The sequence below is a fragment of the Engraulis encrasicolus genome, chromosome 22, assembly GCF_034702125.1.
Source record: "Engraulis encrasicolus isolate BLACKSEA-1 chromosome 22, IST_EnEncr_1.0, whole genome shotgun sequence".
Classification (NCBI taxonomy): Eukaryota; Metazoa; Chordata; class Actinopteri; order Clupeiformes; family Engraulidae; genus Engraulis; species Engraulis encrasicolus.
In genome coordinates this window covers 22,748,502-22,771,742 of record NC_085878.1, presented here as the reverse complement: position 1 = coordinate 22,771,742, position 23,241 = coordinate 22,748,502, and the positions used below count along the sequence as shown (strand labels likewise).

The 23,241-nt window shown below is 44.6% G+C and overlaps 1 protein-coding gene across 1 annotated transcript in view; it reads left to right on the top strand.

Moving 5' to 3' along the window:
* Positions 1–9,581: 9,581 nt before the first annotated feature.
* Positions 9,582–23,241, top strand: part of syt7b (synaptotagmin VIIb) — a 173,210-nt gene continuing 159,550 nt past the window's right edge. The window contains exon 1 of the mRNA XM_063187956.1: positions 9,582–9,748. Within this exon, the coding sequence (XP_063044026.1) occupies positions 9,715–9,748 (34 nt within the window). The 5' untranslated portion in view covers positions 9,582–9,714. The remainder of the gene's footprint in view (positions 9,749–23,241) is intronic.

Below are 23,241 nucleotides of genomic sequence, written 5' to 3'. Positions count from 1 at the left end.
TGTGTGTGTGTGTGTGTGTGTGTGTGTGTGTGTGTGTGTGCTTCAGGTCAGTGTTACCAGGGATGATGAAAGCTTTGCCTGGGCCTGGGACAAAGTCATCTGTCATGAAGGCAGCTACACTACACTGGAGTGACAGACACATAAGACATAAAGGTACCTTTATGAACATCCAGTCAAAAATTAACCCCTTAGCGCAGCACTATGGCTCTCTATAATGTCATGGCAATGTTGTTATGATGTAGTTAAGTATTTTCAGCAAGTGAATAGGGTCGCCGGCGACCCCTGCTGCAGTAAGAGGCTACTTTTTTAAACAAAATATTTGTTTCGTGAATACAAACTATTTTTTGTCCACGGAGTGAAAATTCCAACAAGTCTTCAGTCCTACATGGATTTGGCATAGGCCTAGTTGGCAGGGTTAAAACCCATAAGTCAATAAGATATACTCTTTACTCGTAGTCATTACTCAATGAGCTTTAATATTGAATGCTGATGCTTTTTTGATGAGTACTTCAAAGTTAGCCAGTTATACCATATGCCATATAGGGTTTGCGAATATACAACTCTTCATCTGGACTGCTCATTCTTCTCCCTTTGGTGTGGTCCAGACTACAGCTGACCTTTTCTTTGCTCATGTTAAGTGAATTTGTGAAAGGGACCCATGACTGATGCTCTTGTGGAGGCATTTGTTTTCTTACAGCGTGTCCTCCTATCTGGCTGTCCAGGAGTTAAGTTTTAGAAAATGGCGTCTGCCTACATGCACACCCATTTTTCTTCAAATCTCATAGTCTTCCAGTCATGACTTATCATTGTTGTGTTGAGATATGCTGTCATTTCTTGGACAAAATATTTCTTTCAAAGATTGGAGGCTTAGTTAATTGCTTGGTGACATCCTCTCTAAGGATTAAAGAGAATTCAGTCTGCTTCCATTGCTGAGCCGTCATTTCAGTGGCAGCGTGATAAAGCGAATCTCAATTTTGTTCACTTTGTCTTTAATAGAGCTGTCTCAGAGGAAATAATTAAACTTTCAAACTTTTGTCATCACATGTTAAAAAATGATTTGGCTTAAATGCAGCCACTGTGCTTGTCATTAATGAACAATGAGTGAAGAATAGAAATCTTTTGAGACCGCCTGCTCTGGTGAAGTCTTTGGTTATAAGGTTTTTCTAACAGCAAAATAAATATAGGCCTACATTTTATGCAACAATTGATTCATGGTTGGTGAATATATTTGTATTGTGAAGGATTGATAAAATATAGGCCGGGCATTTGTTTAAAATGCCATTAATTAATATACAGCATTTGAAGAGCACGTGTCAAATAGCCTACTGTATTTATAGTTGTCGTCTGCTTGGCGGCTTCATTGCCTAGGTAATATCCGACTTGCCATTTCAATTTAAATTGTCATCAGAAATATTCAGAGTAGGCCTACCGGTATATTGTCTATCCAATTCTAAACCAGAACAGTGCTGACTTGATGGTCTGACATGAAGACTTGTGAAGATGCGGGTTGTATTTTGATGTATAAAGTATTTGATTTTTCAGAAAATCATGATGTAAGCTTTCTTCACATTTCTGCAGCACGTATGCTGCATATTGGCAGTGACATACATGAATTGTATGGTGAGAGCAATCGTTTTACCTCGGTGCCGAATCCTCTTGTTCAGCACTGCAACAGTCTGGATTAGGGAGTCTGCATGACGGGCCTTGATGTAATTTGTAGTTTGTGTGACAAATGGAGTGCTCTCCCGAGGATAAACGCTGTGTTTGTGCTTTTTTCCACGTAGTCAGGATGGCCTGTCTGTCTAGAAGTGCTCCTGCTCCCTTGCTGATACTTGATATTGCTGAGGAATATGAATGTGACGGGAAGTGCAGTGCTGTGTGTGGTCCTGTGTTTCCAATCCCTCTCAAAAGCCTCCATGGAACTGGAGAGCAGATAAAGTCTAATTCTGTCTTCATTTTGTGTTTTTCAATAACACTGACAAAACATTTGTGTGATGAACTGTTATAACTTACACGTAACTAATCAGGTGATTATTGGCATAGTTTGGGGTTTGAGTGGCTGATATTTTGTGATGAATATGGTAAATATAGTGATGGTAAATATGTGTGTTCATAAATCAGGATTCTAACTCATTAATTGTATTTTATATAGATGTTTGTTAGAATATTTTACAACTGAAGATGAAAGTCTGACTTTAACACTGACTGAGTCTTTGTGGAAAAGAACAGCCTGTACACGTCCTCATCCCTGGCTGAGGGTCCTCTCTCTCTGTCTCTCTCTGGTCTTGGTCCGTGTGTGATTGGTGCTATGAGATCATGGTTTCCTCCCGTAACCACTCCCAGGGGACTGCGCGTGGCCCTTCGGACAGCGGTAACCAGGGCAACAAGGCTCTGGAGTCACACACTTGCCAAACTCATCTCATTTGGTGGAGGTTTCAAACAGGAGGAGAGGCCTTTGAAAACCTAAAGTGCACAGTGCAAACACATTAGATTTGCCCACCAATATCACTTTCCATTCTGGTGCCCTAAGGCAAACAAATTCACCCTTGCAATAGTAGGCCTACAGCAGTGTCATATTTGAACATTTTAGGAAATGTCAAAAGATTATATTCTTAAGATTAAGTAAACTCAATTACATTACCTTTTCACTAATGGTTCCAAAATTCGTATCTGATTCAAGAATTACCATACTTTTTTAGTAATACCCTACTCAGTGAAATAATGTATCTGTGAAGGTAGAAGGGAAAATCTAAAATGGAAACAGGGCGATTTTACACTTCTCATACTTTGCCTAACAAACAGGTCAATAATGTCTATAGCCTACCACAGATTATGCACTTTCAATTAAGAGAACACATGTTGATTGGCACATATCACTGCTGGCCCTCACACTTCTATTTTCTGCAGTGATGCTGATTCATCAGCAGAGGGCAGCATTTTGTCATAACTGCAGCTACCCGTTTTTGAGTGAGCCATTTAGTTCAGCAACAGAACCATTATATCTTAAACATTATCTCGTTTCATAATATAATCCAATATAATAATATTACATATAATTATTACCTCCACCAAGGAGGTTATGTGTTCAGTCACGTTGGTTTGTCTGTTTGTTAGTCTATTTGTCAGCAGGATATCTCAAAAAGGCATGAACAGATTTGGATGAAATTTTGTAGAGTGTTGGAAATGACAAAGGAACAAGTGATTACATTTTGGTGGTGATCCGGATTTTTTTTAAAGGTTCTAATATACACCATTGTGGGATAGCAGTGTTTCCCACAGAAATTTTGGAAACTATGGGGGCAGCCGGGGTCTATTTTGTCCGGGGGGGGGGGGGGGGGGGGGGGGGGGGGGGGGGGGGGGGGGGGGGGTGGGGGGGGGGGGGGGGGGGGGGGGGGGGGGGGGGGGGGGGGATGCAGTTCTCACGCGGGCCTTTTGGGGGGGGGGGGGGGGGGGGGGGTGGCTGAGGGCTGGGAGGTGTTTGTATTCTTGCAGCGTAAATGCAAAACGGCAAAACAATGACTACAGTATGACATTGGCGCATGGAGAAACTGTAGGCCTGGCCTATATTTCAACCATTTATATTTTGAGAATTAAGGCTACATAAGATTTTTAACCCATGACTTGTATAATAGTAGTACATTGTCATTGTCAAAAAATGCAGTACAGTGAATAATTTCTGTTTACAACACAGTTTCATTCGTCCCTCATGCAGGGGTCTGGGAAACAATAATAGAACAAAATAGGAGCAGAGATAAGAATTTAAGAGCACTGTGAAATTGTTAACGCCATAGACAAAAAGGGTCTTAGAGGGTAGGCTATGCCTTTTCCCCCCACACATATCTGTAGGCGTACACATTCTTCATGAGGGTGCTGGTCACAGGGCCAGTTTTTTTCCAAATCCTCCATTGAAAGGGCTGAACAACATATTACACATTTATGTCTATATTCACATTCATTACACATTAATTTCTATATGCAGCCCGATGTCTCCTCTGCTGTGTCATGTCTGTCACCAAACTCATTACAACTGTAAAAACAAAGCCTAGGGAGTGTTTTGTAAACTCATCCCAACTGTCCCTTCTCTGAAGGTTTTTTTATGTTGCTCCCAAACCCAAGTTAACTACAACAACTTGACTAGGCTTTTGATCCCTGTCTTTCAAGCACTTGTGGTTCTCTCTATAGCAGGGGTGCCCAACCTTTTTTTTAACCAAGATCTACTTTTGAAGTTGATGGTCTGCCGTGACCTACCAAGTCAAATTTAAGGATGTCAGTATGATAATTTAAGATCACCATTTATTAATCACCATTATTATGAACAAAATGTTTTTAGTAGGCTACTATGGCCGTATCTTTTCAGTGTGTTTTTAAAGTGTGTTGAATAGCCTATCTTTACAAAGCAATGCAGCACTGATAGTATGCAGAGATAATTTCAGTCATACACAAGTCATAAACAACTGAAACAATTTCAAAATGATAAACATTTGGTATATAAAAGGCACATAGGCCCTATTTCTAAAAGAGAGAGAGAGAGAGAGAGAGAGAGAGAGAGAGAGAGAGAGAGAGAGAGAGAGAGAGAGAGAGAGAGAGAGAAATGAGAGAACTCATTGGATTGGTTAACACCCCTGTTAAGAGTGACTTCTTCTATGAAGGTTTTTTTTTTCAGCTCTCTGGGGCAGTAGCACAGCAAAGGCTTTCTATTGTGAGTTTGGCCAATCGTTTTGTCCACAACTGAAGCAAGAAACAGCACAAATTGAAGTGAATTCCATACATGTCAACAACAAACATTTCCTTTACACGCGGCACGCGATGTAAACGCAGTTAGCGATGATGCATGCGACTAGCGATTTGGACGAAGATCCTCGCATATCGGCGTGTCATAACGCATCGTTGCGCACATGTTCTGTTACTCACCCGATGTTAGGCTACATGTGTGCACACATGAATCAACTGTAATACCCTTACGGTCACTTCCTAATGCTTTCCCCTGTTACCGTGGGACTACTTATCTAACCAATACAGAGTCTGTAGGATGTATTTACTCCAGGAGGAAAATGCGAAGGAAATTCAAAATCGTAATTCAAATCGGTTTTAACAAAAACGGATATCGTTTAAAAAAAAAAAAAAAAAAAAAAAAAAAAAATTTTTTTTTTTTTTTTTCATTTTCGTAAACTATGGCGGCCAAATTTAAACTATGGCGGGCCGCCATAGTTTCCTCAATGTATGGGAAACACTGGATAGGCGAATTTTGACATTCAGTTTCTAACTCCACAAAAACAAAGCAGAAAGACTTTAAAAAAAAATAGGGTGTGACATAGTCAAATGTTCTATCAAACAGCTTCCTTGGCGGAGGTCTGCACTCTCTTAGTGCATTTCTAGTTCAGTAATAAATTTGTTGAAATCTTTCAGTTGCCTCTCAAATTACAACCCACTGACTACAGTATCCCCGTCCATGAATGCCAATGTTTCCCATCATCTCTGCCCCATCTTGGCTACTGAGACACGTGAATCTATTTAATGTTATTCTTACTCTGACCGAAAAAGTGGAAAATAGAGCCATTTGTTAAACAGATGCTGAAAATGGTGTCTGAGTGCCAATGATCTATTTATGGAAGAATGCTATCAATATCTGCTGATGCCTTGGTATGTGTATTTAGTGGTGAGAAAGGAAGGAAGAAAAGAAGGAAAGAAGGAAGAAAGGAAGGAAGGAAGGATGGGGAAAAGAAAGATATAGGTGGAGAGAGAGAGAGAGAGAGAGAGAGAGAGAGAGAGAGAGAGAGAGAGAGAGAGAGAGAGAGAGAGAGAGAGAGAGCAGATGCAGGCAGAGGCTTCATGCAAACCAAACGCGCCACCGGCCACTCAAGCAAATCAGGCCATGAGAATAAATCCATTGATTGGAGAAAGAAGAAGAGGAAGAGGATGAAGAATAAGGGGAAAAGAGAGAGTGAAGAGGGAGAAAAAGTCAAAGAAGAGGATGAGGAAGAAGAGGAACAGCGAGAGTAAGAGAAGAAGAAAGAGAAGACGAAGAAGAAAGAAGAACAAGCAGGATGTGATTGTATGTGGGGGACCAGGCCCTGTGTGGAGGGCCAGGATCCTATTACGCATGCCAGGCACGGGCCAGATGATCCAGGCTCCGGGGCTCCAGGGCCAGGGCAGAAAATAGTCCTCAGCGCCATTTCGATCAATTTTCGTCACGACCAGTCTCATCTCTTTTCCTCACATCTCATTACATCTCTCTATCCATCTTATTTTCCCCAAGCATAGCATCCCTGCCACCTCTCTGTTTTTAGAGCTCCTTATTCCCTGCAGCGATTTAAATTGATTTCAGCTGGTTCTCACGAAGGTAAAAGGTGCCTTCTTTTGCTCCTTTTTTTGTTGGCTGTGGTTTCTTCAGGGGAAAAAACATTAACAACAGCAGCAACAATGTTTTTCTTTTGGACTGTCCGAAACAACGAAGGGCAATAGATGAAGGGGCTGTGTTTGCCAGTAAGGAGGAATAGAGAGAGAGCGAGAGCGAGAGAGCAAAACGCTGTGCTTCTTTGAGATATTCCTTTCATGGCCGCTACCCACAGCCTGTTGAGGGTTTATGTGCATAAAGCTGCTTTGGCCGATGGTCATTGCATTACATTGTATTGCCCATGGAGTCAATGTTTCATGCCATGCCAGAAGGGATGCTTTGAAACCTAGATGCAAAGGCAGGATTGGCGAAAGCGCTGGATATTTTTTTTCTTTCTGTCTGTTTTATATTGTGTGTTTGTTAACGGATCGACTGCCTCGTGCTTGATTTTTCTCTGCTGTGGGCGAATATTTGGCTGTTATGCATGTTCACACTGGTTAAGACCTTGAAAAACATTTAAAATCTATATTGCAATCAGAAATCTTTATTCATTCTATCATTTTATTTATTTGACCTATTTGCTCATTTTGCCTTTTTGCACTTTGAATGGATCAGGTTGAGATTAAGGGTCCAAAATTGACACGTGTCACTCCCTGATTTTTGATTATTCATATGTATATGTGAATCACTCGCTGTCTCGATCTGCAGGGCTGGTTCAACCATGGGATAAGTGCGTGTGCTACAGTATGCTGTTGATGTCGGAAGATGGAGCTTGAGCTGGAGTGGGTAGGTGTGCTAGATCAAGGCTGTAGCATCGCTGGAGCTCTCAGGCTTGATCACCCAGGAAAACAGTGGGAGATGAAAGGCCCGGCTTGTTGACTGGAGCTCAGAGGCAACAACGAGGCGGTCTGATGAATATTCAACTCTCCCAGTCAATGCATAGAGAGGGCACGTGCGCATGGGTGGGAGAGAGAGAGAGAGAGACCGAAAGAGATATGCTGAAAGCCTGAGAGAGAGAGAGAGAGAGAGAGAGAGAGAGAGAGAGAGAGAGAGAGAGAGAGAGAGAGAGAGATGTAATCACTATACCCAGTCAGCTGTAAAGAATGTTCTATAGAAATGACCCTGACATTTTATTTTGTACAGGACAGCTCCTCAGGCATCAAGGTGGTTTGTCGAAACCTTAATGTGTACAAGACAGCTGACAAGGCAGTAGGAGAAAGAAAGAAAGACAGACAGACAGACAGATAGACAGACAGACAGAAAGAAAGAAAGACAAAAATGAGGACCAACGTAAGAGGTAGGTGAGACAATATAGAGCAAGAGGGAGAGGTAGAGGAGAAAACCAGACATCCAGACCAGCTGATAACTGGACTGTGGGGTGAAAGTGATATCTCCAGGCCAAATGCACCCAGTTGATTCAGGCTGAGGCAGCGAGCCAGTGGGCCTGAGCGCCAGCAGCATATCTGCCATCTCGCCAGGTATCATTGGCCACAGGAACACAACACTCAAGGTTAAGCCAGCCAGGCTAGGAAAGTCACAGAAATAGCCAAAGTGGCTATCCATTCAACTAGATACTCTGTTTCTTTTCTTTTATGAGTTTTAATATGTGTGGGACTTTAATGCTCTTATGTGGTAGGATAGTGAAGATTGCAATAGGAATTTCAGAATCGAACAGGTCCCTGGCTTCTCCCATTGAGCCACAAGCCACTACTCTGTTTCTAATACCTTTCGAAAAACTTTCTCTTCTATTTTCCCCAGTCGTGTGATGATAACCTTGTTACAGGGCTTTACCTGGCTATCGCCAAACTATTGTATATCACAGCTGATATACAGTCTGGGAACCATCCATTTGTTTTCTTGTAGGGGATGTCGATGTAAACTATTAAAAATACAATTTAAAGATTGATGGAAACCTGGTTTGGCATCTGGTGCTGACATGGTGGATCTGTAAACAAGCCACAAGCGTTTGTTTTTCTATGTCTTGCACACAGTACATTTTACTGTGTTAAATCAACAGTTAAAGAGTTAATTTAAGTCCAAATCAACCCTCTTAGTGTTAAATGAACACTGCAGAATTTACTGTGCACTCTCTCCCTGCTCTGTGGGAGGGTTTCTCTCCATGTTGTCCTTCAGATTGGAACAAGGCACAGGGCAGTGTGCACAAGGCAGTATGGGAATTCCCAGGCTATGCAGGGCTACTCTGTTTCTAATGTCTTTGGAAAAACTTTGTCTTCGATTTTCCCCGGTCACGTGATGGCAATAACAACCCTGCTGCCCGTGACTGGTGGAAGTGCATAACTATATTTCACACAACTGACAGGTGGATAATGTATCTCCAGCTGTATTTGGAATTCGGTCATGTCTCTCTGATATTGAAACCATTGTAGCTTTCAGTTTTATTGGAGCTATGAGATAATTTCCTACCGTGGAGGATGTGTGTGTGTGTGTGTGTGTGTGTGTGTGTGTGTGTGTGTGTGTGTGTGTGTGTGTGTGTGTGTGTGTGTGTGTGTGTGTGTGTGTGTGTGAGCATAAGCTTACGCACAAGCTTAAGCATACGCAAAAACTTATATCCCACTTACCAAATAGAGTGTTGTTTTTCTCTGGAGTCTCTGGGAAAATGTTTCCACAAGGCTCCTAAGCTTAGAATACAGATTTTATGAGTCCATTCAGTCAGTCTTGAACAAGCGAGTGAGGGACCTCTGGGCTAAACTATGACAAATGTCACTAAATGTCAAGTCAGAGTTTTATGTAATCTCTCAGACTTTCAGATAATATCACATTAGAAAGAGGAAATGGCCAAGGGGTTGAGTGCAGATGACAACGAGGGCTGCGCGTTATGAGGACATCCAGCTGAAGAGACAACCAGACTGATCAATTGAACAGTGGGATGCAGTTGGGTGCGTAGGGGGGAGACTCACGCGTTCTAATGAAAGCAACCCAATGAATGGCTCGTGCAATCATCTGGTGGGGACACGAGCTGATGATTCCAGCTGCCGACGCTCACACATGAGACTACCACTTGCTCATCATTCATCTTCTTGCAAACCAAAAATCCTCCTTTCTTGCGTTGTGTCACAACCCATGAAACCACGGTAGAGATTGTACGGAGAAGGCAAGGGAAGAGAAAAGGCAGAGAAGAAGGGAGAGAGAGAAAGGGAGGGAGCTGGAAGAGGAGGAGAGAAGGAGGAGAGAGCAACACCACTGACTGACTACCTGCTCGAGCGAAACACTGGCTGAAGACGCTCAGACACGCGCGCGCACGGTCGATTGCTCGCGGAGAACCAACACAACACTCGGGCACGAAACTATTCAAAGAATTTGGGGGATTTTGGGAGAGGAGACCAATTGCAAACAACATTGAAGTGTAAAAGTGAACAACCATGCATCTTAATCGCGAGGACGAGGACAACAAAGGTAAGGAGCAAAGACACGCGCAGCTCCTCCACTTTGTTTCTTCAGTTTGGTGTTTGGTAAAAACGCCCTTGAATAGGAGTCTCGGTATCCAGAATTGGTGAGATGATTTACAGCCGTTTGTGACAGATCAGTTATCATGTGAATCAGTGCCGCTTACTCTGACAATACTGGTATTGCAGTATTGGGATACATTGCAATGTGACTAGTTGATATCACTCGTAAATGCATTGCATTTTGTGTCGCCAATGACCCCAGTAATACAGACAGGCTGTTTTGTGTGGTACAGCCGACATTGGACCACTGAGAAGAGTACTCTCATCCCGCCAGTCTGATGCACTTGTTGTTCTGACTGCCTGGGTATGCTACTTTATAGTTAAGAGAATTCATGCCAATGTGACTTTAGGCCATCCTGGCGGTTAAAGACAAGGTCATTACATTCTCATTCAAACATCCTTGAAAGACGTGCCTGCGAATGTGTCCATGAACGCGTCGCGTCCACTGCTTTTATTATTGGAAAGCGTTTTCGTATGCGTGTGTGTGCAGGTGTGCGTGTGTTAAGATATAGTATTTGAGGACGGCACCGCAAGGGCCTGCGTGCGTAAATGTGTGGTGATCTTTCATCTTTTGTGCGTATTATTGAGCGTAACCAGCGCCCCGTCTGTCCAAACGTAAACATCGAGTCGACCAACAGTCTACAAGTGGTTATGATGGAATAGCTAGGCTTTTCTCGTGCTTATAATGAGCATCATTGCTACCGAGGCGAAGCAGACACGTCTAGTCCGTTTACCTCGCCCCTGGTCAACTCTTGATGTTTTTACGTTTGCGAGGCAAGGCTTGACCTGATAAGCGTCATTTGATGGGAACGATTTTGACTTGTAGTTGGTTTAGCTCTTTACGGCACCAGGGTAGGTGTGTTCTTGACATAAAGAATATAAACAGTTTCCTGGTTGGTAGATGAATTCAATTTTAGCACCTGTGACTTCCTTATCAAGTCCAACAACGTGTTCGGGGAATCTCCCTCTCCAAAATAAGCAGGGACTTAAGAGGGAATTTACTAAAGCAGAGTTAGCCTTTATAACACTTTGACATTTTTGATGTGATATCAGAAGGGATTATTTGGCATTTGTTCCATGGTACACACGCTGTTTTCTGTTCGGCTGGTGACATTATTTCATTATTATTATTTTTTGCAAAACGACCAAGACGGGTAACGGTCGCGCCCATAGGTCCGTTTCCCCGCGCATGCCGGTGCTTCCCTCTCCACGTGCATTTCTCCTTGTAAATTCCCGGCGCATCTCAAGGTGGAGCAAGGCGGGGGAGATTGAGCATGCCCATTCCAGTGATTTAACAGACTGACGTATCGATTATCTTTCCCTCATCGCCCGAGGATTCCTTCTCATCGCTGCCATTTCTCCTGCCTAAATTTAGGTTCCTATCAGACACACTGTCTGATCTCTGCAAAATAGCCACAACAATGGCAATGTGACACGCCACGGTGTGTAGGGGTGGGGTTGAAGAGGTCATTTGTTGTCTGTTATTTACCAATTGTATAGTTTTCCTATGTATTTCAACAAAATGTTGATCCAATTTTCCAATGTATATTAATATTACATACATTACATACACTAGAATCCCCCCCCCCCCCACACACACAGACACACACTCATCAAATCAAAATGAGTTAAGTGTTTGTTTTGATGGTTGAAGATACTGCTATAAAAATGAAGGATCATGTTTGGTTCATCATCACCTGTCCTGTTTTATCCATCAGTGCCAAACAGAATGTATGCCCACAGAACATAATGACATGGCCATCACATGGAGTTACTAACCTAAATTGTTTACTTTTGTGCCATATCAAAGCATTTGTGCACAAACAGTGTCCACTATTGAATGTAAATCCAAGTTTATTTTTAGTGAGGGAAAGCACATTTGTTTTGATGGTATTATCTATATAACACGAATTAACATGTAGACCTGTAACTTGGACATGGCCAGAATATGTTATTGGGATATGTGGTGCACATTTGATCTCTGTGGACTCCAGTTTGTCTAATCTCAGTGTTGCTATTGTCAAGACTGAAAGCAGCTTTTTGTCCCATCAGCTGAATGAGAACTCGGTGGGGAATTCTGCGTCTGCACTTATCTAAACGGATTATGAGCTAATTTCCAGCCAAAGCCAACACATTATTTCTTGATTTGTTGCGCAAAAGAGATGGGTAGCTGCTGAAGAAGGTTGCCTGTGTGCCTCGAGCGTGAAGTTTCCCCCGGCATAACGAAAACCCTGAAAGCTCTCTGTTGGAGGGCTGCTGCTGCTGCTGCTCCACTCAGTTGCCGCTCCAAACATGCACCCCACATTTAACCCCCTGAATCAGCCAGTCGCTCGCCAAATAAACTGTTTGTAGGACCTTTCACAGTGTGTGATTATCCACCTGTGGAACGCTCCACTGTTTGCTGGAAGCAAAAACCTGGGCTTCAATACAACGTAATTATAATATTAGAAAGTTTTATCAATAACACATGAACAATGTGGTCATTGCTGTTATGGATGTAATAATAATAGTGCAATAATAGTAATAATAATAGCCTAGTAGAAGTGGTATAGAGGGACTGTTTTTAAGAGGTTTGAGCACTACTCAAGTGGTCTCAAGGCACGCATCACCCGTGATGGGTTTTTCAGAGAAAGGCATTATAAAAAGGGTGTTTTTGCACACCTCTGTAGTTGGTGCGTATGATATTACCCCAGTGAGCTTGTCATTTAAGTGTAAAAAAGATCCTGAATACTGTCCATTCCACCAGCAACCTTTGAATACCACATCAGGGAGAAGGTTGGATGATCCGAAATGTTGTATTAAAGCTTGCTATTGGAATGGATAGCGTGCAGGATCTTGTTTACACTCGAAAAAGAAAGGCATATGCCATGCCACGGCTGAGTAAAGAAGGTACTCACCTGCAGGGCTCTCAGGCAATGAGGCTGCCCAGGTTGCTGTGAGCAGACTAAAAAGGTACCTTCACTTGAGCGACTGACTTCCACTGCAAACTTATAAGCCTGCCCCCAAATGAAGTGGAACTCTCCCAGCAAGCTGAATGAACCACCATAAGACATTTAGGTGAAAAAAAGAAAGGAAGAAATAGTTAAGCAGTACTGTACAACTGAGTTAAATTTTAAAAGTGAATGTTCTGAAATGTAAATGTTGAAATTGGCCCCACAGTATTTGTTTTTTAATGTTACATACATACCTTCTAAGGCAGCGGTTCCCAACCTTTTTCCTCAGGGACCCATATTTTTGCCATTGTAAGCTGATACTCTGTTATCTGCGGAAACTCATTAATTATCATTTTATTCCTCAATTTTTAGAATGAATGTACAATAGGCCTAAATGTTTAATGTATCACTCATATTTTGTTGATTCTATGCATATGTTAGTAAAATGCTTTGTCATTTATTCAACATGGGCTATATATGGTATTCAAATCTAACCCCTTAAAATCAAGAGGGCTTCGCGACCCACTGTGGATTTTTGGCGACCCATAGGTTGGGTTCAGACCCATAGGTTGGGAACCACTGTTCTAAGGTACAGTGTGGGGTACAAAATTAGACCTGCACGTGCAAAGCCCCCTTTTCCAAATAAGAAGGAAGCAGAAAGGTCTGTATGGTACTATACTGTACCTTAGAAGAGTGATTCCCAGTCAGGGGTACGTGAACCACGAGGGGTACGTGAGCACACTTCAGGGGGCATGTGGAAAATACAAATGCATGAAATATAGTGACATTATGATAGAGGAAGATATAGACCGCATGAGTGAGGGAGTTTGCATGGCTTGGTGGGTACGGAGGTCAGGACAAGTTGAAAAGCACAGCCTTAGAACAGTGTTTCCCAACCAGGGGTACGTGTACCACTAGGGGTACGCGAGCACACTGCAGGGGGTACTTGGAAAAATGACATTTTAACAAATATATGGAGCTTAGTTACATTGGGATGGAGAAAGCGATATAGAACTTGACTTAGGGGGTAGTCATGACACAACGAAAAGGCTTGGGGGTACACAAGACAAAAAAGGTTGGGAAACACTGCCTTAGAATGTCCATAAGCGTTCTGTAAAACGGTACTGCTGGGGTGGCAAGCTTAGGTTAAGAGTAGTATTTTTCTGTGTGAAGAACACAACCTATAGCTGAGTCATCTATTACCCTTGCCCAGTGTTTCTGTGCGTGTGGCCCGTCTGGGGACTACTGAAGGCCCTTTTGTCATGTCACGGTGTCCCTGAGCAGTTGTGTGGAATATATTTTATTTTTCACATTTCTTTAGCAGCATGTGTTATACACAGTGTGCTTAATGTATGCCATCTTCATACCAATTCTGGAGGCTTGCGCCTTGCGATGCTGCCGCGCAAGTCATGCATGCACGTGCATAACCCGGTTTGCCTCTTTGCTCTATCTGCTTTGTCCTTATTTCTCTCACCTTGGAGCTATTAGACAAACAAAATGTCCTTGATGACCTAAAGTCAGAGATGGTAGGTATAGTATGCCAAGATTCGTCATGACGACACTTCCTGGAAGCATAATTTCAGTGTGTTGGGTGGGTGTCGTTGGGTAGTGGTGATGGTGGGTGGCTGGTGCTGGTGGTGTTGATAGTGGGGTGGTGTTTTTGGGTGGGTGGTGGTGGTGGTGTTAGGTGGGGATGGGGTGGGGTGGGGGGGTGTTGTCGAGCGGGTCGCTACACAAATCTTGAGGACAAATCACAAGGCTACGAGCTGTAGAAACATCTGTCATACTTTAACGACCCATTATTTTTATTCACCAGCCAGGTTAATATATCTTTTGTGAAATATGCAGTAACTGTGTGTACAATAACTTACATGCAATATGTTTGATCTATCTAATGTCTGTATTAAGCAGTTGTTCACAATATGCTTGAGCTGTCTTGCAATGTGTATCATGTGTATTATGTGTTGACTGCGGCCACCTAACTCTGCTGTACTTTTCACTGTTTTGGATCCTGGAGCCATCCCCACTTTGCTCCATAGGAGCTAGCCTAATACAAAGTATCTTAGTCATATCAACTATTTTTTTGTTTCCCGTTTCAAGCAATTTAGGAAGAGAATAGGAGAGAAAAGAAGGCGATGACTTTTCTTTCCTTCCATAAGCTCTCCCATGAGCTGAGAGTACAGTAATATGCACTTGTCTCATCAAGCCATTACAATAATTAGCCCATCTTACAAGAGGAAGAGTATTGCTGATTAGAATCAGCTGGTGTAGGCAGCAAGAGTAAATACACGATGGCAGGATTTATTTTTTCTTCTGTGGACAGGTTTTCCCCCTTTTGACACTCTATTTAAGACTATTTTGGGATCATTATGTGATTCATTAGCTGCAGGGGTAATCATTGTAAAACAAGCTCTTAATGATATTACCTCGGAAAAGATTGGCCTTGTATAGTATTTCATGTTCTTTTGTTGAAGACATTGCTTTTGAACTATGAATTGTATTTTAGACTTTAATCAGGACAAAGAGAATCTCGGGTTATGACCCCTCAGAACAGTCTTTCGATAGCTCTGGCCTTTCATATCCTTAGTGTCACAGCCAAGTGTTTAGCCTCTTGCTTGTTTTTGGACCTGACCCTGCCCTTGTATTGAAGGTCTTCAGCAATGCCTGTCTCTCTGTCTACCTCCTGACTCACCCCGGTGAGTGTTTACTGGCTTACATCATGCGGGCTGAGTGATCACTGACTGACTGACGCTTGTTTGGGTTATTGGTCTGAACTGTGTCTGAAGCCAGGATTAGGTCAGCCTCGGCCGTCGGCCACTATCTCTTTTCTGCACGAACATAAACAGCCCTGGACATTGAGACCCCAGACAGCCATGTGTTGTAAAACCTGGGATGGTCCAGAGCTATACAAGGCAGTGGGTTTGGTTTGGATTGGGTGGGGGTTTTGAGGATTTTCGATTGAGCTCCCAGAAAGCTGCAGTATATTTGTAACCCAAGTGTGGTCCTGATATTGGGTCACACATGAGCCATACAAGGATTGGCTCGCTTTGTTTGGTGAGAGCTTTGAGGATTTAGCATTGATCGTGCAGACTTGCACTTTAAATGTCTGTATGAGCACTGTCTATGTCCATACTGTCTTAAGTCCATGTATAAGTACTGTCTATGTCTATACTGTCTATGTCCTTACCTTAATTAGTCTATGTCTGTATGGGAAAGCAAGAAATGTAATTTCAAATTCTTTGTATGACCAGTGCATGTAAAGAAATTGACAATAAAACCTACTTGACTTGACTAGACAGCCATTTGATATATCATATTTCTTGGCTGGTCCTGATGTCTGGTCACATTCAAGGTTTGGTTTGGTTTGGTGGGAGCGTTTAGATGATTAGGACTGAATCTACTGACAGCCACAGTATATTGCCCCCATACTCAAATAGCGGCCCGCGGCGCGGGGCATCTATTTGTGGCCCTCGAATAATTTTGAAAAATTTTTTTTTTTTTTTGGTCCGATCGCGCTGTCGGCTCTTATTTTGAAATCGCGCCACAGACGCTAGGAAGATGCGTGCCGTGTCTCCGCCCCCTCAATCAGTTTCTCCCTGCAGGCTCCAAACAGAAGTGACTATGAGGGTGGCAGAGGCTGTTGTGAGGTAGACTACTGAAGGGAAGTACGGTAGAACTTGTAAATAAATTATTTACAAAGTTCTCTTTGCCTCGTTTTTGAAAGTAATGGTCCACATTTCATTGCATACAGTGTGTTAGGACTTCGAATTGGTTTAGCACTAGCTGTAGCTAGTTGCTAACACAAATGAAGGCAAATTGTGTTTGAGCTCTGCTGGCAGCTAACTAGGGGTAGCCTACTTAAAAACGAATTGCTTGATAAACTTTTCACACTTTTAAACAGTCCCCAAATAGTTCGTTTGGAAAGCTAAGCCCCTCATAAGATTTCAAACAAAGTTATGAGCAACTTGATGATTTATTATTGGCTGTTGCATTTAATCAACATTGCATCAATGTGCCATTTTCTTGTTGGCAAAACCTGGTGTCCTCCTATCTATGTGTCCTCTTTGTTGGGTCCATTATTGCATCTGATTCTCATTATGCATGTGAGAGCTGCATAAACAAAGTCATAATAAGCAACATTTGTTTGAAAAGTGTTATCTTCAGGCTTATTGGTTTTCTCACTAAGAAATAAATGTTTATGAATGTAGTCTGCAAATATAGGCTAATCTTATGTCATTTAAAAAAGATAATCTTATGTCATTTAAAAAAAAAATACTAAAGGGTGGGTGGCAATAACAGCAAGGCAGGCACCTCACCCCACAGTGCTCCAGAAAAATGCAGGCCCTTTATGAGAGAAATGTTCTCCCATCCTGTCACTGGAAACTAAATATCTGCTGTGGGTGTGAGTGCGTGTGTTTTGTGATTACAAAGGCCTTATCATTTTTTATTTTTTTTGGTGGGGGTCGTGTCGTGTCAGCCCGGCCCGGCCCTTTATTGGGAGGAATTTTGAAAAACTGGCCCTCGGGGACTTTTAATTGAGTACCCCTGGTATATTGTAATGACTTATTCACATGCAAGGCTTGCGTGTGCCAGGACGGGGGCAGCGCAAGAGTTTCACGGGATGTTCAGTTGTCCTTTTTTTGTCGTGGGGGGGTGGGGGTGGGGGGGGTTGAGGATTGAGCTCCCAGATAGGGCTAGACATTTATTTACAAGACTGGTCTGGCCCTGGTGCTCAGTCACATGTGAGCCATGTGAGCCGGTAGGCTTGATTTGATTTGAACTGGGGGGTTCGAGGATTTCGAATTGAACCCCCAGACAGGACTGGGAACAAACCCTGTAGTCAGACACATGTGAGCCATGCATGTGAGTCCGTAGGTTTGGTTTGGTGTTAGTAGGATGCTCTGATTGTTCGGATTCAACTGGTTGGGTGATGGACAGGCCGTCTCAGGCACGAGAGCCTCTGGCGTGATTGAGATTCCCCGAGCGAGCACGGCTCTTGATGTTGTAGCGTAGCGATAAGGCAAACACGCAGAGGAGAAGGTCACGCTCTGGCCAGGGTTGTCAGGTCTGCTGCTGGATAATGGTGTTTGGGTCTTTGTGTGTGTGTGTGTGTGTGTGTGTGTGTGTGTGTGTGTGTGTGTGTGTGTGTGTGTGTGTGTGTGTGGGCGTTTGTTTGTTTGCTTGTTTGTTTGTCTGTGTGTCCGTGTCTTGTGTGTCTGTGTCTGTATATTGAGGTGAGTGGGCTGAGGTGACCAGATGTACGTGTGTGTGTGTGTGTGTGTGTGTGTGTGTGTGTGTGTGTGTGTGTGTGTGTGTGTGTGTGTGTGTGTGTGTGTGTGTGTGTAGAACTGTGCCACTGGAGGGGCATTTCACAGAACAAACACCAGACGTGGCCTCTGTTGTTCCGTGATCCAGTAAGGCCCTCTGAACAAACAATAACCCATGTTTCAGCAGAAAGGTGAAAGTTACTCTGCCACTTTTTTTTTAATATGGTAAGGGGGGCCAGCCAGTTATAACTCCCGCCACACCAGTCCCGCTTCGACTCGATTGCAGCATTTGATGTTTGTTTGTTTCTCTTGACATGAAACCCAGGTACCTGTCCGGAGCCAGATTTATCGGTGTAATCTGAGAAATGAAACATTGCACACATGAGACGCCATGCCTGTGACATGGAATTGCGTCGAGAACACGAGTAGGCTGCTGTGCTTCCATCCCCTAGGCAGCCGGTGATATTTACTCCTGACAACAAAGGAAACAAAAAGCTCAGAATTCTTTCTTTGTGTTTTGTCACCACTTCTAACCAGAGTAATCTGCTCCTTGTGCTGAGGGACCTTGTAGAGGAACGCAACGCACAGTCTCTGATAGATTTGTTTACAGTCTTGATAGATGAGACGCTCACATGCAATAATACCACACTGTTATCAATGTCACACACACATATAGCCCTTTTCTCCCCGCCAGGATCGAGCAACTGAGTAACAGTACCCTGTGGCATGTGTATGTTTACTATGCACACAACAGGCAATTCAAGTCATAGTCATCGGCGCATTTGAGGTGACGATCGTATCTTAACTCGCTTGACGCTTGCCTATTTCCTCAGCACGGCCCCTATTATAAGGACAGCATTTGACGTGATGAAACAGCAAGTGGCCTGTAGCAAGGCCACAACGGCTCCCTGTGGACCGTCAGGGTTTATCACTTGTGACAAAAGAGCTCTGTGGTCAAAAGCCTTTAACGCCCAGCGCCCACAGCAGCAGCAGCAGCAGCAGCAGTAGTAGTAGTAGTAGTAGGCCTGTATACGGTATATAAATCTGATTAACAAGCACCATGGAGGGGAGGGGGTCTGACTCTGACTGCTTCAGTAGTTTGGCACATGTGGGAGGTCAGGCGTATGGTCTGGTGCGTCATGGTGCAGCTGGAGATGGTACTGTAGATAATCTCAATGTGTTCAGCAGCACACTGTCTGTCTGTCGGAGCTTGACGGGGTCGTATTGTCTCTTTGGGTCCAGTGGACACAGGGAAGTATATGAGCCCATGAATGGACCAGACAGGGTGTGTGTGTGTGTGTGTGTGTGTGTGTGTGTGTGTGTGTGTGTGTGTACTGGGCGCCATAACTGACCACCCGTCTGAATGAGTGTCTGCGTCTCTCCGTTCAGACAGGCTGCTAATAACCATTCGGCATAATTGCGAATTAATAGCTGCATCTGCCCCCATTGTCAGAGGTCTTGTTAATATAACGTCTCGCGAAATATTTAAAAAAAAAAACAAAGGGTGAAATAATGGACTGTGAATGACCAAAGTGTAAGTGCCTTTTCTGAGGAATGGCAAAGTGAGTGGGAGAAGAGTGGTGGGGGTGGGAGATGGGGGGTGATGAAGGAGCGATGAGAAGAAGAGGAGGAGGAGGAGGAGGAGGAGGAGAAGGAGAAAACAGGCACGATTACTCAGGTGCTGAGCGTAATAGCCATCTAAAATGGATGTATTTCATCCCGTGGCATTACTCCTGGGCGTGATGGGGGAGGGAGGCGCGGAGATCAGGCCATTTAGTGTGGCGACGAGAGAGAGAAAGAGAAGAAGAGAGAGCGCGCGAGAGAGAGAGAGGAAGAGAGAGAGACTGAGACAGAGAGAGAGAGAGAGAGAGCTCATGGATAGTAGCACAACACCATTTTGCGATGGCCTATTCTCCACCAAGTAGTGATTTATCCACTGTACCCTCTATTCTCAGTAATCATCACACACAGAGCACATTAAGCAATGGCAAGCGTCCCGCTGTACTTACTGTAATAGAAATAGATAGTGTTGTGGTGTTGGTGTGGTGCGTGTATATTGTAGTGCAGTGTATATGTGGTGAGTATAACTGTCTGTCTGGCTCGAGAAAAACCCAGACGCGGTATTATCGCACTGAGCAATTGCTTCCTATCTGAATATAATTAAAGCAGAACCGTGAAATTCGCTGGAAATGAAGCTAATATGAGAGGGGCCGAATGGGATATAAAATGCTTTTAAACGGGGCTAATTGACATCTTGTTTCGAAAGCACGCGGTCAAGCAGGGGGGGCTGGCGTGTCTTTATCACAGAGCTCAGCCGAGATGCAAATCCCCTCTTTCTTTCTTTAATCCAGGACATCAAAGATTTAAAGATTGAATACAGATTGAGGGTCAGAGATGTCACCGTCGTCGGGGCCCAGGGTGACAGGCAATGACGCCAAAGTGGTGCCCTCTCGGAGGGCCTCAGAGGTGGCTACTCTTCCCGTTTTTTTTCCTTCTACTTCACAGACTGTCAATTCACGAGGGCTGACAGGCGAGCGATCCTACAACTTTTGCACCAGGAGAGCGGCTGGTTAATGTGGGTCACGGCCCTTGAGCCGGACCCAGACACACACACGCATTTACGCACACACGTGCGCACACACACACACACACACACACACACACACACAAACACACACACACACACACACACACACACAGATAAGCCGTCTCTCGCTCTCGCTCTCTCGCTCTCTCGCTCTCTCGTTGTCTCTATTTCTCTCTCTCTCTCTCTCTGTCTCTCTCTCTCTCTCTCTCTCTTCCTCTCTCTCTCCCTCGCTCTCCCTCTTTTTCACTCTCTCTCTGTCTCTCTCTCTCTCTCTCACACACACACACACACACACACACACACACACACACACACACACACACACACACCCCTGAGCCTACTTCCTGCCTTCATACCTCCTGGTTACATTTACAGGGCTCGGCTTTGTCTCTCACCCTATCCTACCCCCACCCCCCACACACACACACACACAGACAAGCGCTCTCCCCCTCTCTCTCTCTCTCTCTCTCTCTCTCTCTCTCTCTCTCTCTCTCTCTCTCTCTCTCTCTCTCTCTCTCTCTCTCACTCACACACACACACACACACACACACACACACACACACACACACACACACACCATCACCACTGCCGCCACTCAGTATCTCACCCACGGTATGGAGCGGAGAGCAGAACAAGACCCCAGAGGCCCGGTGGCAGTGCAGTGCAGTGCGCGGAGCAGAGCAGAGCAGAGCAGAGCAGAGCACACTCTTAATGTAGGGCTTCTCATTAGTGCCACGGCCCTAAAACAAAAGGCTAATAACGGAACGCTCTGCTGTTTTATATTTACATTAAATACGGTTTCGATGAATACAATGTGACACGGCTAATGAGTCATAAAGATGTACTAGGAGAGAGGGAATGAGAGAGGGAGAGAGAGAGAGAGAGAGAGAGAGAGAGAGAGAGAGAGAGAGAGAGAGAGAGAGAGAGAGAGAGAGAGAGAGAGAGAGAGGGACAGAGGCATGGAGAGAGAAGGGAATAAGGGGATGGGCAGAGAAAAGAGACAGAATAAGAGTGAGCAGATGGAAAATGGAGGGAAAGAGAGAAAGACAGACTGAATGAGAGAGAGAGACAGATCATGAGAGAGAGAGAGAGATGGGCGGGGAGAGAGGGCAGTGGATGACTTCGAGATGGGATGGGAGCTCTGTGTCTCTTAGGAGTCAGAGGTTGACATGAACCACTGGACTGCAGAACAGCACAGCCCTGCCGTCCTCCATGATACCATACCGCACCTTGTTTAAGCCAAGATTGAGTAGAGCCAAGATTGGAGTGAGCCGTGTGTGTGTGCGTGTGTGTGTGTGTGTGTGTGCGAGAGCGAGAGAGTGAGAGAGAGAAAGAGACAGAATCAGACAGACAGAGACAGCGAGAAAGAGAGGAACCTGTAGTGCAGTTGTTGATTTTGTGTACATGTGTCAGCCTTTGTGTATGTGGACATGTTTGTTTGTGTATGTGTACGTGTTTGTGTGTGTGTGTGCATGTGCATGTGAGTGTGTTTGTGTGTGTCCGTGTGTTCATGCGTTCGCGTACGCGTTTGTATGTGTGTGTGTTTTTCTCATGTTACGTAACACTCTGCCTGCTTGAGTCACGTGGAGTCTTGAAGAGTTTCACTCAGACTGTTTCTCTCCTCTCCTCCAGCGTGCTCATATTCATCTCTTCTCCGGTGTTCTCCTCTCCTCTCCTCTCCTCTCCTCTCCTCTCATTTCCCCTCCTCTCCTCTCCTCTCCTCTCATTTCCCCTCCTCTCCTCTCCTCTCCTTCCCTCTCATCTCTTCTCCTCCCACCTGCACTCCTCTGCTCTGCTCTCATTCTCTCCTCTCTTATTTCATCCCCCTCTCCTCTCCTTTACGCCGAACCCTTTCCTCTCCATCTAGTGTCTGAGCCGTCCTCTCAATTGCTCTTCTGTGTTTTTCTTTCTGTGTCTGTATCTACTCCCCCTGCCTCCTCTGTTCTGTATCTCTCTGCTCTGCTCTTGTTTTGACCTTCATCTCTCCTCGTACAACTCTCAGTCCTCCGTTGCCGCGGCTCAGCACTCCTCCAGTGTATTCCCATGGTTGCTCTCTCTCTCTCTCTCTCTCTCTCTCTCTCTCTCTCTCTCTCTCTCTCTCTCTTTCTCTCTCTCGGTGTAAATGAAATGAATTGAACAGTCAGGGGGTAGGGAGAGTAGCGGCGGCCGCGGTCTCGGCTGCTCATACCCCAGTGTAAATAAAAAGGCAGTCTGCTCTGCTCTGCTTTGGTCTGTGTGGCTTCAGAGGGGAAGAAAGAGATGACAAAAAAATCCTGACAGCAGCAGCAGCAGCAGCAGCAGTAGCCGAGGCAACAGAGGCAACAGCAGCAGCAGCAGCAGCATCAGGACCGTCAGTGGCGTGTCCTCCGCGCTGGCCCCAGCCTCCAGCCTCGGGGACACTCTTCAGCCCAGAGTAGCCAGGGCTCAGCTCAGGCTCGTCAGCGAGGGCCCCGCGCTCTGACTCATCAGCCCAGAGCCACGCAGGCAGCCGGAGCCAGCAGACTCCTCCACACCCACCCCGTCTCTCTTCTCTGCCCTGCCGTCTCTCACATCAGCAGCGGAGGGAAAGGGGAAGGAGAGAGAGATAGAGACAGAGGAAGGGAGGAATAGAGGGGGAGGGATGAGAGAAGATGAGTGTGTGTGTGTGTGTGT